We start from the raw sequence: 15,324 nt of genomic DNA, 5'->3' as shown, positions 1-15,324 counted from the left end.
TTTGTATACACTGCTGACTACCTCCATATGTCTTATTTCCAAAAAGTGGAATAGCAGTGCCTATTACTCATTTCTCATTGATAAAAACCAAAAGAACCAGCAAAGTGTTAATAAAAGAACATTAAAGGAATCAAAGAAAAAAATTATATTACCTGACAAGGAAGCATCAAATCCCATGTCTTCTATTGCTTCTCTCAAGGTTTCTGGAGAGGTTAGTAAAGGATCATACTCAACAGTCCCTTTGCCATTTGCAAGTGATACTCGTATGGATTTTACACCTGCCTTTTTTGATATGACACCCTCAATAGACTGCACACAAGAATTACAAGTCATGCCATCAATGTTTATCACGGTTTCTTGAGTCAGAGGCTGGCTAACTATGTTCAAAGGACTCTTTTGAAGAGATGAGCTGGAGGGAGAGTTTGAGGTACTCTCAATTTCACTTGTACTACTAACTCTATATTGCCCTGGTGATATGGCCTCTATTGCTTTTCTCAGAGTTTCTGGAGTGACTAAACTTGCATTGTACTTTACTGTGGCAGATCTATTCTCTAAAGAAACGACTACACTGCTTACATATTGGAGTGTAGATAAAGCACTTTCAATATTTGACACACATGATTTACAGTGCATGCCATCTATGATGAAAATGACTGTTGAATTATTGGTATATGATGGACTCCTTTGCTGTGATCCTTCTGAGGATTTGACTGGTGTGTTCTTTAGACGTTCTATATCAATAGCTCCCAATTTGAGGTACTTGGGCTGTTTTTTGATGAATGCTGGAAAGCCCACAGCTTCAATTTGCTTTTTTATTTCCTCTGCTGTGATAAGATGAGGTTGATAAACAACAGTAGCTTCTTGATTGTCCAGGGAAACTAGTTAATAAAAAGGAAAATAATTATTTAGTTCAGTTATTCCTGGGCCACTTCAGAAAACATTCTGTAGACCAAATCAATACCATACATAATTGTTTCTCTCATTGTTGTCATTATCCTTTCTTAAAATAATTCTGTTCTTTTCAGAAAATGTTAATGACATGGACCAGAAAAAAAGTAAAAGATGTGACCACTACATTTGTGGTCTCCAAGTTTCTGCATGCCTGAATAGAAACATATTAGAGGTCAAGAGGACGCTAGGCATGTTGTGTTAAGAACCCTGAACTTCATGAATCACCACCCTGGCTGCCTTTTATGCTAGTTCAAGATTCACATAACTTTTATTCATAACCATTAACTTTACTAACATTAATGCTGGGAATACACTGTACCTCAGACTTCAATGAAGCAGTAACATTCTAGTCCCACAGATTCAAAACCCATGCTTAAGAAAAATGCAAAAGTTAAAAAGGCCAAAACAGAAAACTAAGCCTTGCAAAGCAATCAAACAAATAACATCAGGCATACTACCTTTAATTCGCTGAACACCTTGCAGTTTCCCAATTTTTCCTTCAATGGTGCTAGTACATGAATGGCAGGTCATCCCTTCCACCTTCATCTTCAGCATGACTTCGCCTGCTTGAGCCATACTGAAATCTTCGCAGATTCCTGACTTTTTCTCCAGAGTTCCTGTATCTAAACTGAGAGCCGGAACCAGCTCTACTATCTGACTGGCATTCACTATAGAAGGGATTATTATCACCACTGCAGCTCTCTGCTGAGGGGAAATTTTAATGTCTGTCACGCCCTTCGTCTTGAGCAATGTGCTTTGGATATGCTCCCATGGCGGAGCCAGTGAAGCAGCAGCAGTCAGAAACACGGTCTCAGTTAAAACAGGGAGCGGCTTAGGATTGTGTAGAACAGCATCAAAGCCCATGTCATCAATGGCTTCCTGTAGGGTCTTTGGAGTCTGCAGTTTAGGGTCATAAATAATGGTTGCATTTTTTTCTTCCAGTGAAACCTTTCAGAAGGAAATTTCAGAAGTCAGTTTAATTAAATTACACGACATGGAACTTAAAAATATCAATCATCTCACCACCGTCAAGAATGAAAGAAGGGGTTTCCCTGGTGGCACAGTGGTTGAGAATCTGCCTGCCAATGCAGGGGACACGGGTTCGAGCCCTGGTCTGGGAAAGATCCCACATGCCACGGAGCAACTAGGCCCGTGAGCCACAACTACTGAGCCTGCGCGTCAGGAGCCTGTGCTCCGCAACAAGAGAGGCCGAGATAGTGAGAGGCCCGTGCACCACGATGAAGAGTGGCCCCCACTTGCCGCAACTAGAGAAAGCACTCACACAGAAACGAAAACCCAACACAGCCAAAAATAAAAATTAAATTAACTAATTAATTAAAAAAGAAAGAATGAAACAAATACATAGACATGATGAAAAGGCAGAGGGCTATATACCAGATGAAGGAACAAGATAAAACCCCAGAAAAACAACTAAATGAAGTGGAGATAGGCAACCTTCTAGAAAAAGAATTCAGAATAATGATAGTGAAGATGATCCAGGACCTCGAAAAAGAATGGAGGCAAAGGTCGAGAAGATGCAAGAAATGTTTAACAAAGACCTAGAAGAATTAAAAAACAAACAGAGATGAACAATACAATAATTGAAATGAAAAATACACTAGAAGGAATCAATAGCAGAATAACTGAGGCAGAAGAACAGATAAGTGACCTGGAAGACAGAATAGTGGAATTCACTGCTGCAGAACAAAATAAAGAATGAAAAGAAATGAAGACAGCCTAAGAGACCTCTGGGACAACATTAAACGCAACAACATTCGCATTATAGGGGTCCCAGAAGGAGTAGAGAGAGAGAAAGGACCCAAGAAAATATTTGAAGAGATTATAGTCAAAAACATTCCTAACATGGAAAAGGAAAGAGCCACCCAAGTCCAGGAAGCACAGAGAGTCCCATTCAGGATAAACCCAAAGAGAAACATGCTGAGACACATAGTAATCAAACTATCAAAAATTAAAGACAAAGAAAAATTATTGAAAGCAGCAAGGGGAAAATGATAAATAACATACAAGGGAACTCCCATAAGGTTAACAGCTGATTTCTCAGCAGAAACTCTACAAGCCAGAAGGGAGTGGCATGATATACTTGAAGTGATGAAGGGAAAAACCTACAACCAAGGTTACTCTACCCGGCAAGGATCTCATTCAGATTCGATGGAGAAATCAAAAGCTTTACAGACAAGCAAAACCTAAGAGAATTCAGCACTATCAAACCAGCTCTACAACAAATGCTAAAGGAACTTCTCTAAGTGGGAAACACAAGAGAAGAAAAGGACCTACAAAAACAAACCCAAAACAATTAAGAAAATGGTCATAGGAACATACATATCGATAATTACCTTAAACGTGAATGGATTAAATGCTCCCACCAAAAGACACAGGCTTGCTGAATGGATACAAAAACAAGACCAATATATATGCTGGCTACAAGAGGCCCACTTCAGACCTCCGGACACATACAGACTGAAAGTGAGGGGATGGAAAAAGATATTCCATGCAAATGGACATCAAAAGAAAGCTGGAGTAGCAATACTCATATCAGATAAAATAGACTTTAAAATAGAGAATGTTACAAGAGACAAAGAAGGACACTACATAATGATCCAGGGATCAATCCAAGAAGAAGATATAACAATTATAAATAGATATGCACCCAACATAGGAACACCTCAATACATAAGGCAACTGCTAACAGCTATAAAAGAGGAAATCAACAGTGACACAATAATAGTGGGGGACTTTAACACCTCACTTACACCAATGGACAGATCATCCAAACAGAAAATTAATAAGGAAACACAAGATTTAAATGACACAATAGACCAGATAGATTTAATTGATATTTATAGGACATTCCATCCAAAAACAGCAGATTACACTTTCTTCTCAAGTGCACACGGAACATTCTCCAGGATAGATCACATCTTGGGTCACAAATCAAGCCTCAGTAAATTTAAGAAAATTGAAATCATATCAAGCATCTTTTCTGACCACAACACTATGCGTTTAGAAATCAATCACAGGGAAAAAAACGTAAGAAACACAAACACATGGAGGCTAAACAATACGTTACTAAATAACCAAGCGATCACTGAAGAAATCAAAGAGGAAATCAAAAAATACCTAGAGACAAATGACAATGAAAACACCACGACCCAAAACCTATGGGATGCAGCAAAAGCAGTTCTAAGAGGAAAGTTTACAGCTCTACAAGCCTACCTCAAGAAACAAGAAAAATCTCAAATAAACAATCTAACCTTACACCTAAAGGAACTAGAGAAAGAAGAACAAACAAAACCCAAAGTTAGCAGAAGGAAAGAAATCATAAAGATCAGAGCAGAAATAAATGAAATAGAAACAAAGAAAACAAGAGCAAAGATCAATAAAACTAAAAGCTGGCTCTTTGAGAAGATACACAAAATTGATAAACCATTAGCCAGACTCATCAAGAAAAAGAGGGAGAGGACTCAAATCAATAAAATTAGATATGAAAAAGGAGAAGTTACAACAGACTGCGCAGAAATACAAAGCATCCTAAGAGACTACGACAAGCAACTCTATGCCAATAAAATGGACAACCTGGAAGAAATGGACAAATTCTTAGAAAGGTATAACCTTCCAAGACTGAACCAGGAAGAAAGAGAAAACATGAACAGACCAATCACAAGTAATGAAATTGAAACTGTGATTAAAAATCTTCCAACAAACAAAAGTCCAGGACCAGATAGCTACACAGGTGAATTCTATCAAACATTTAGAGAAGAGCTAACACCCATCCTTCCCAAACTCTTCCAAAAATGTGCAGAGGAAGGAACACTCCCAAACGCATTCTATGAGGCCACCATCACCCTGACACCAAAACCAGACATAGATACTACAAAAAAAGAAAATTACAGACCAATATCACTGATGAATATAGATGCAAACATCCTCAACAAATTACTAGCAAACAGAATCCAACAACACATTAAAAGGATCATACACCATGATCAAGTGGGATTTATCCCAGGGATGCAAGGATTCTTCAATATACGCAAATCAGTCAATGTGATACACCATATTAACAAATTGAAGAATAAAAAGCATATTAAAAAAAAGAATGAAACAAATAATTCAAATGGAGGTTCTCTAATAGTTCTCATCTTTACTATTCTCTTTGGAAAGAAACACAAAATGTCTTATGTACCTACAGGAATGGTAAAGCTCTATGTAGGTATATGTGACTCAGGTACTGATCAGGCATTTGAAACGTGCATAGACAAAATGCGCCCTAGAATTTCATAACAGAGAACAAACTACTCTTTCTTCCATCTCCTTTCACAAATTATTCCAACACTCCACACTCTACCAATTCAAAAGTTAATATAGGAAACAGGATCAGCTACAGAAAACAAATTTGATATGAAGTTTAAAGTTTTAAAATGTTCAATTAAGACAACTTTGTTGGCAGATAAGGTGTAAACATGCTGGCAACATTCATAGGGTTTTGCAGCAAATATTTCTATAACCCTTTAAGTCACTACAGTCTAGTATTATTTTTGTTCAAAATAAGAACATCTTTATTGTTCTGCCTGATTTGATTATAAAAACAGTGATTGTATTCTTGAAGCTCAGCAACTGTATATAAATTTAACTACTACCGGGACATCTTACCCTGCATCTCTTTTGCTAACAGGTTACAAAGATTTATGAAGTAGTCACACACACACACACAAAACTGGATTGGGAGTCAGAAGGTTTGAGTTCCAGTGTCAATTCTCCACTTATTAGTCAACCACACTCATTAGTTCTACCATCTGAAAAATGAAGAAATGTGCCCTATTATCTTCCAGGTTTGTTATAAGGATCATATGAGTAAATAGACAGGAAAGTAGTTCTTTGCAGCAGCAAGTCATATAAAAGTAAACACTGAACAATTAATATTTATCAAGCATTTATTTATTTATTTATTTTTGGCTGCATTGGGTCTTTGTTGCTGCGCGCAGGCTTTCTCTAGTTGCGGCGAGTGGGGGCTACTCTTTGTTGCGGTGCGTGGGCTTCTCACTGCAGTGGCTTCTCTTGTTGTGGAGCACAGGCTCTAGGTGCGAGGGTTTCAGTAGTTGTGGCACGCGGGCTCAGTAGTTGTGGCTCACGGGCTCTAGGGCACAGGCTCAGTAGTTGTGGAGCATGGGCTTAGTTGCTCTGCAGCATGTGGGATCTTCCCGGACCAGGGATCGAACCCAAGTCCCCTGCACTGGCAGGCAGATTTTTAACCGCTGCGCCACCAGGGAAGTCCCTATCAAGCACTTATTATATGTGCCAGGAACTGAGATTCTCATGATACAAAGCTGATCATGACACAGTCACAGGGAGCAATACTAGAACAGAGGATAGAGAAAACGGACACCCATTCATCCCTGGGAATATGTGTCAAAAAAGGCTTCTTAGAGGAGATAATACCTGAATGTTAAAGGAAAAACAGAAATCAGCAAGGATACATGAAGCAGGGAATTTATCACAAATGGAAACACAAAAGTAGAGAAAGATGACAGGCTGCAGAATTAGGCAACTGCTTTATTATGGGGCCTCTTGTATGCCAATAATAGTCTGTAATTTATCCTGTAGGTAATAGAGAGCCATGGAAAAGTTAAGCAGGGGAATGACACAGTTATATTTGCATTTAGTGAAGAATCATTTTGGAGTGATGTGAGTGATGGAACTGTGCTGTCCTGGCTGTGGGGGTAGTTAAAAGAATCTATACATGTGTTAAAATTCACCAAACCTAAAAACAAACAAACAAAACTGATAGAACTATACACCAAAAAGAAGTCAATTTTTTGGTATAATTTTAAAAACAAAAAAATTAAGAGATTAAAAATTCAGTTCCTCAATTGCATTAGCCACATTTCTAGCGTTCAGTGGCCAATGTAGCTGCCATATGGGACAGAGTAGATACAGAACATTTTCATCATTACAGAATATTCCATTGGACAGTACTGCTCTATGTACTACTATACTTTTTCTGATAAAGTGCCAAACTTTTAAAAAAGGGAAGGGGATTTTTTTCCCTTTAGGTTTAAATACATTGTATCTGGTATCTTTTAAACAAGACCTGGTTTTGAGCTTATCCCTCCCTCACAATTTCAATTTACCAACACAGGCAATGAGAAAGTTCTTTTTTTTTAAACATCTTTATTGGAGTATAATTGCTCCACCATGGTGTGTTAGTTTCTGCTGTATAACACAGTGAATCAGCTATACATATACACACATCTTCATGTCTCCTCCCTCTTGCATCTCCCTCCCTCCCACCCTCCCTACCACACCCCTCTAGGTGCTCACAAAGCACGGAGCTGATCTCCCTGTGCTATGTGGCTGCTTCCCACAAGCTGATTTTTAAAGCAAAAATCACTTTGTCACTACATGGTTTGCTATACTTTCTACTGCTATATAGCCTGTCTTCTATTTATAAAAGACATTAAAAAATAAGGAAAATGAGGAGGAGGGAGAAGATGGCGGAAGAGTAAGACGCGGAGATCACCTTCCTTCCCACAGATACAGTAGAAATACATCTACACGTGGAACTGCTCCTACAGAACACCCACTGAACGCTGGCAGAAAACGTCCGACCTCCAAAAAGGCAAGAAACTCCCCCCGTACTTGGGTAGGGCAAAAGAAAAAAGAAATAACAGAGACAAAAGAATAGGGACGGCACCTGCACCAGTGGGAGGGAGCTGTGAAGGAGGAAAGGTTTCCACGCACTAGGAGCCCCTTCGTGGGCGGAGACTGCGGGTGGCGGAGGGGGGAAGCTTTGGATCCACGGAGGAGAGCGCAGCCACAGGGGTGCGGAGGGCAAAGCGGAGAGACTCCCGCACAGAGGCTCGGCGCCGAGCGGCGCTCACCAGCCCGAGAGGCTTGTCTGCTCCCCCGCAGGGGCGGGCGGGGCTGGGAGCTGAGGCTCGGGCTTCGGTTGGATCGCAGGGAGAGGACTGGGACTGGCGGCGTGAGCACAGCCTGAAGGGGTTAGCGCACCACAGCTAGCCGGGAGGGAGTCCGGGGAAAAAGTCTGCAGCTGCCGAAGAGGCAAGAGACTTTTTCTTCCCTCTGTGTTTCCTGGTGCGCGAGGAGAGGGGATTCAGAGCACCGCCTAAACGAACTCCAGAGACTGGCGCGAGCCGCAGCTATCAGCGCGGACCCCACAGCAACAGGGGCGCAGAGGGAAAAACGGAGAGATTCCCGCACAGAGGCTCGGCGCCGAGTAGCACTCAGCAGCCCGAGAGGCTTGTCTGCTCCCCCGCCGGGGCGGGCGGGGCTGGGAGCTGAGGCTCGGCTTCAGTCAGATCGCAGGGAGAGGACTGGGGCTGGCGGCGTGAACACAGCCTGAAGGGGTTGGCGCACCACAGCTAGCCCGGAGGGAGTCCGGGAAAAAGTCTGCAGCTGCCGAAGAGGCAAGAGACTTTTTCTTGCCTCTTAGTTTCGCTGCGCGCAAGGAGAGGGGATTCAGAGCGCCGCCTAAACGAACTCCAGAGAAGGGCGCGAGCCGCGGTGATCAGCGCGGACCCCAGAGACGGGCGTGAGACGCTGGGGCTGCTGCTGCCGCCTCCAAAAAGCCTGTGTGTGAGCACAGGTCACTCTCCACACCGCCCCTCCCGGTAGCCTGTGCAGCCCGCCACTGCCAGGGTCCCGGGATCCGGGGAAAACATCCCCGGGAGAACGCACTGCGCGCCTCAGGCTGGTGCAACGTCACGCCGGCCTCGGCCGCCGCAGGCTCGCCCCGCCTCCTCTGTACCCCTCCCTCCCCGCGGCCTGGGTGAGCCAGAGCCCCCGAAGCAGCTGCTCCTTTAACCCCGTCCTGTCTGGGCGGGGAACAGACGCCCTCAGGCGACCTACACGCAGAGGCGGGTCCAAATCCAAAGCTGAACCCCAGGAGCTGTGTGAACAGGGAAGAGAAGGAGAAATCTCTCCCAGCAGCCTCAGAAGCAGCGGATTAAAACTCCACAAACAACTTGATGTGCCTGCATCTGCTGAATACCTGAATAGACAACGAATCATCCCAAATTCAGGAGGTGGACTTTGGGAGCAGGAGATATTAATTCTTCCCCTTTTCCTTTTTTTTGTGAGTGTATATGTATATGCTTCTGGGTGAGATTTTGTCTGTATAGCTTTGCTTTACAATAGCTTTATTTTACTTTACTATATTATAGCCTCTTTCTTTCTTTCTTTCTATTTTTTCTCCCTTTTACTCTGAGCTGTGTGGACGAAAGGCTCTTGGTGCTCCAGCCAGGCATCAGGGCCGTGCCTCTGAGGTGGGAGAGCCAACTTCAGAACACTGGTCCATAAGAGACCTCCCAGCTCCACGTAATACCAAACGGCAAAAATCTCCCAGAGATCTCCATCTCAACATCAAGACCCAGCTTCACCCAACGACCAGCAAGCTACAGTGCTGGACACCCTATGCCAAACAACTAGCTAGACAGGAACACAACCCCATCCATTAGCAGAGAGGCTGCCTAAAATCATAATAAGGCCACAGACACCCCAAAATACACCACCAGACGTGGACGTGCCCACCAGAAAGACAAGATCTAGCCTCATCCACCAGAACTCAGGCACTAGTTCCCTCCACCAGGAAGCCTACACAACCCACTGAACCAACCTTAGCCACTGGGGACAGATACCAAAAACAACGGGAACTACGAACCTGCAGCCTGTGAAAAGGAGACCCCAAACACAGTAAGATAGGCAAAATGAGACGACAGAAAAACACACAGCAGATGAAGGAGCAGGCTCAAAACACACTGGACTTAACAAATGAAGAGGAAATAGGTAGTCTACCTGAAAAAGAATTCAGAATAATGATAGTAAGGATGATCCAAAATCTTGGAAATAGAATAGACAAAATGCAAGAAACATTTAACAAGGATGTAGAAGAACTGAAGAGGAACCAAGCAATGATGAAGAACACAATAAATGAAATTAAAAATACTCTAGATGGGATCAATAGTAGAATAACTGAGGCAGAAGAAAGGATAAGTGACCTGGAAGATAAAATGGTGGAAATAACTACTACAGAGCAGGATAAAGGAAAAAGAATGAAAAGAACTGAGGACAGTCTCAGGGACCTCTGGGACAACATTAAACGCTCCAACATTCGAATTATAGGGGTACCAGAGGGAGAAGAGAAAAAGAAAGGGACTGAGAAAATTTTTGAAGAGATTATAGTTGAAAACTTCCCTAATATGGGAAAGGAAATAGTTAATCAAGTCCTGGAAGCACAGAGAGTCCCATACAGGATAAACCCAAGGAGGAACACGCCAAGACACATATTAATCAAACTGTCAAAAATTAAATATAAGGAAAACATATTGAAGGCAGCAAGGGAAAAAAAACCAAATAACACACAAGGGAATCCCCATAAGGTTAACATCTGATCTATCAGCAGAAACTCTGCAAGCCAGAAGGGAGTGGCAGGATATACTTAAAGTGATGAAGGAGAAAAACCTACAACCAAGATTACTCTACCCAGCAAGGATCTCATTCAGATTCGATGGAGAAATTAAAACCTTTACAGACAAGCAAAAGCTGAGAGAGTTCAGCACCACCAAACCAGCTTTACAACAAATGCTAAAGGAACTTCTCTAGGCAAGAAACACAAGAGAAGGAAAACACCTACAATAACAAACCCAATACATTTAAGAAAATGGGAATAGGAACATACATATCGATAATTACCTTGAATGTAAATGGATTAAATGCTCCCACCAAAAGACACAGGCTGGCTGAATGGATACAAAAACAAGACCCATATATATGCTGTCTACAAGAGACCCACTTCAGACCTAGAGACACATACAGATTGAAAGTGAGGGGATGGAAAAAGATATTCCATGCAAATGGAAATCAAAAGAAAGCTGGAGGGCTTCCCTGGTGGCACAGTGGTTGAGAGTCTGCCTGCCAATGCGGGGGACGCGGGTTCGAGCCCTGGTCTGGGAGGATCCCACATGCCGCGGAGCAACTGGGCCCGTGGGCCACAATTGCTGAGCCTGCGCGTCTGGAGCCTGTGCTCCGCAGCAGGAGAGGCCGCGATAGTGAGAGGCACGCGCACCGCGATGAAGAGTGGCCCCCACTTGCCACAACTAGACAAAGCCCTCGCACAGAAACGAAGACCCAACACAGCCAAAAATAAATAAATAATAAAATAAAAAAAAAATTTAAAAAAAAAAAAAAAAAAGAAAGCCTGAGTAGCAATTCTCATATCAGACAAAATAGACTTTAAAATAAAGACTATTACAAGAGACAAAGAAGGACACTATATAATGATCAAGGGATCGATCCAAGAGGAAGGTATATCAATTGTAAATATTTATGCACCCAACATAGGAGCACCTCAATACATAAGGCAAATACTAACAGCCATAAAAGGGGAAATTGACAGCAACACAATCATAGTAGGGGACTTTAACACCCCACTTTCACCAATGGACAGATCATCCAAAATGAAAATAACTAAGGAAACACAAGCTTTAAATGATACATTAAACAATATGGACTTAATTGATATTTATAGGACATTCCACCCAAAAACAACAGAATACACATTTTTCTCAAGTGCTCATGGAACATTCTCCAGGATAGATCATATCTTGGGTCACAAATCAAGCCTTGGTAAATTTAAGAAAATTGAAATCGTATCAAGTATCTTTTCCGACCACAACGCTATGAGACTAGATATCAATTACAGGAAAAGATCTGTAAAAAATACAAACACATGGAGGCTACACAATACATTACTTAATAACGAAGTGATCACTGAAGAAATCAAAGGGGAAATCAAAAAATACCTAGAAACAAATGACAACGGAGACACAACGACCCAAAACCTATGGGACGCAGCAAAAGCAGTGCTAAGAGGGAAGTTTATAGCAATACAAGCCTACCTCAAGAAACAGGAAACATCTCGAATAAACAACCTAACCTTGCACCTAAAGCAATTAGAGAAAGAAGAACAAAAAAACCCCAAAGCCAGCAGAAGGAAAGAAATTATAAAGATCAGGTCAGAAATAAATGAAAAAGAAATGAAGGAAACAATAGCAAAAATCAATGAAACTAAAAGCTGGTTCTTTGAGAAGATAAACAAAATTGATAAACCATTAGCCAGACTCATCAAGAAAAAAAGGGAGAAGACCCAGATCAATAGAATTAGAAATGAAAAAGGAGAAGTAACCACTGACACTGCAGAAATACAAACGATCATGAGAGATTACTACAAGCAACTCTATGCCAATAAAATGGACAACCTGGAAGAAATGGACAGATTCTTAGAAATGCACAAACTGCCGAGACTGAACCAGGAAGAAATAGAAAATATGAACAGACCAATCACAAGCACTGAAATTGAAACTGTGATTAAAAACCTTCCAACAAACAAAAGCCCAGGACCAGATGGCTTCACAGGTGAATTCTATCAAACATTTAGAGAAGAGCTAACACCTATCCTTCTCAAACTCTTCCAAAATATTGCAGACGGAGGAACACTCCCAAACTCATTCTACGAGGCCACCATCACCCTGATACCAAAACCAGACAAAGATGTCACAAAGAAAAAAAACTACAGGCCAATATCACTGATGAACATAGATGCAAAAATCCTCAACAAAATACTAGCAAACAGAATCCAACAGCACATTAAAAGGATCATACACCATGATCAAGTGGGGTTTATTCCAGGAATGCAAGGATTCTTCAATATACGCAAATCAATCAATGTGATATACCATATTAACAAATTGAAGGAGAAAATCCATATGTTCATCGCAATAGATGCAGAGAAAGCTTTCGACAAAATTCAACACCCACTTATGATAAAAGCCCTGCAGAAAGTAGGCATAGAGGGAACTTTCCTCAACATAATAAAGGCCATATATGACAAACCCACAGCCAACATTGTCCTCAATGGTGAAAAACTGAAACCATTTCCACTAAGATCAGGAAGAAGACAAGGTTGCCCACTCTCACCACTATTATTCAACATAGTTCTGGAAGTCCTAGCCACAGCAATCAGAGAAGACAAAGAAATAAAAGGAATCCAAATCGGAAAAGAAGAAGTAAAGCTGTCACTATTTGCAGATGACATGATACTATACATAGAGAATCCTAAAGATGCTACCAGAAAACTCCTAGAGCTAATCAATGAATTTGGTAAAGTAGCAGGATACAAAATTAATGCACAGAAATCTCTTGCATTTCTATACACTAATGACGAAAAATCTGAAAGTGAAATTAAGAAAACACTCCCATTTACCATTGCAACAAAAAGAATAAAATATCTAGGAATAAACCTACCTAAGGAGACAAAAGACCTGTATGCAGAAAATTATAAGACACTGATGAAAGAAATTAAAGATGATACAAATAGATGGAGAGATATACCATGTTCCTGGATTGGAAGAATCAACATTGTGAAAATGACTACTTCCCAAAGCAATCTACAGATTCAATGCAATCCCTATCAAACTACCACTGGCATTTTTCACAGAACTAGAACAAAAAATTTCACAATTTGTATGGAAACACAAAAGACCCCGAATAGCCAAAGCCATCTTGAGAACGAAAAATGGAGCTGGGGGAATCAGGCTCCCTGACTTCAGACTATATTACAAAGCTTCAGTAATCAAGACAGTTTGGTACTGGCACAAAAACAGAAATATAGATCAATGGAACAGGGTAGAAAGCCCAGAGATAAACCCACACACATATGGTCAACTTATCTTTGATAAAGGAGGCCAGCATATACAGTGGAGAAAAGACAGCCTCTTCAATAAGTGGTGCTGGGAAAATTGGACAGGAACATGTAAAAGTATGAAATTAGAACACTCCCTGACACCATGCTCAAAAATAAACTCAAAATGGATTAAAGACCTAAGTGTAAGGGCGGACACTATCAAACTCTTAGAGGAAAACATAGGCAGAACACTCTATGACATACATCACAGCAAGATTCTTTTTGACCCAGCTCCCAGAGAAATGGAAATAAGAACACAAATAAACAAATGGGACCTAATGAAACTTAAAAGCTTTTGCACAGCAAAGGAAACCACAAACAAGACCAAAAGACAACCCTCAGAATGGGAGAAAATATTTGCAAATGAAGCAACTGACAAAGGATTAATCTCCAAGATTTACAAGCAGCTCATGCAGCTCAATAACAAAAAAACGAACAACCCATTCCAAAAATGGGCAGAAGATCTAAATAGACATTTCTCCAAAGAAGATATACAGATGGCCTACAGACACATGAAAGAATGCTCAACATCATTAATCATTAGAGAAATGCAAATCAAAACTACAATGAGATATCATCTCACACCGGTCAGAATGGCCATCATCAAAAAATCTAGAAACAATAAATGCTGGAGAGGGTGTGGAGGAAAGGGAACACTCTTGCACTGTTGGTGGGAATGTAAATTGATACAGCCACTATGGAGAACAGTATGGAGGTTCCTTAAAAAACTACAAATAGAACTACCATACGACCCAGCAATCCCACTACTGGGCATATACCCTGAGAGAACCATAGGTCAAAAAGAGCCATGTACCAAAATGTTCATTGCAGCTCTATTTACAATAGCCAGGACATGGAAGCAACCTAAATGTCCATCGACAGATGAATGGATAAAGAAGATGTGGCACATATATACAATGGAATATTACTCAGCCATAAAAAGAAATGAAATGTAGGTATTTGTAATGAGGTGGATGGAGTTAGAGTCTGTCATACAGAGTGAAGTAAGTCAGAAAGAGAAAAACAAATACAGTATGCTAACACATATATACGGAATCTAAGGGAAAAAAAAAGGCCATGAAGAACCTAGTGGCAAGACGGGAATAAAGACACAGACCTACTAGAGAATGGACTTGAGGATATGGGGAGGGGGTGGGGTGAGATGTGACAGGGTAAGAGAGTGTCATGGACATATATACACTACCAAATGTAAAATATATAACTAGTGGGAAGCAGCCGCACAGCACAGGGAGATCAGCTCGGTGCTTTGTGACCACCTAGAGGGGTGGGATGGGGAGGGTGGGAGGGAGGGAGATGCAAGAGGGAAGAGAAATGGGAACATATTGTATATGTATAACTGATTCACTTTGTTATAAAGCAGAAGCTAACACACTATTGTAAGGCAATTATACTTCAATAAAGATGTTTAAAAAAAAATAAGGAAACTATGTATATAAAATACTACAGAAAAAAAGTTGTATTATCCTATGTTGTTTTCATGCTGCAAACCAGAAAACACTTCCTTATTTAGTAGCTTCCATTTGTGTGTTTTAAAGCTGGATCGACCACACCTAGCACAAAAATGTTCCCCTTTGGGA

The 15,324-nt window shown here is 41.1% G+C and overlaps 1 protein-coding gene across 2 annotated transcripts in view; it reads right to left on the bottom strand.

The window, feature by feature from the left end:
* ATP7A (ATPase copper transporting alpha) overlaps positions 1–15,324 on the bottom strand; it is a 158,036-nt gene that overhangs the window by 54,276 nt on the left and 88,436 nt on the right. For both annotated transcript variants that reach the window (XM_007184218.2, XM_057538083.1), the window contains 2 exons: positions 1,410–1,899; positions 153–878 (listed from right to left, as the gene is read on the bottom strand). In XM_007184218.2, the coding sequence (XP_007184280.2) occupies positions 153–878; positions 1,410–1,899 (1,216 nt within the window). The remainder of the gene's footprint in view (positions 1–152; positions 879–1,409; positions 1,900–15,324) is intronic.

This window comes from Balaenoptera acutorostrata, chromosome X, assembly GCF_949987535.1.
Source record: "Balaenoptera acutorostrata chromosome X, mBalAcu1.1, whole genome shotgun sequence".
Classification (NCBI taxonomy): domain Eukaryota; kingdom Metazoa; phylum Chordata; class Mammalia; order Artiodactyla; family Balaenopteridae; genus Balaenoptera; species Balaenoptera acutorostrata.
The sequence above is the reverse complement of the archived record's forward strand: the minus strand, read 5'-3'. Positions and strand labels throughout refer to the sequence as shown.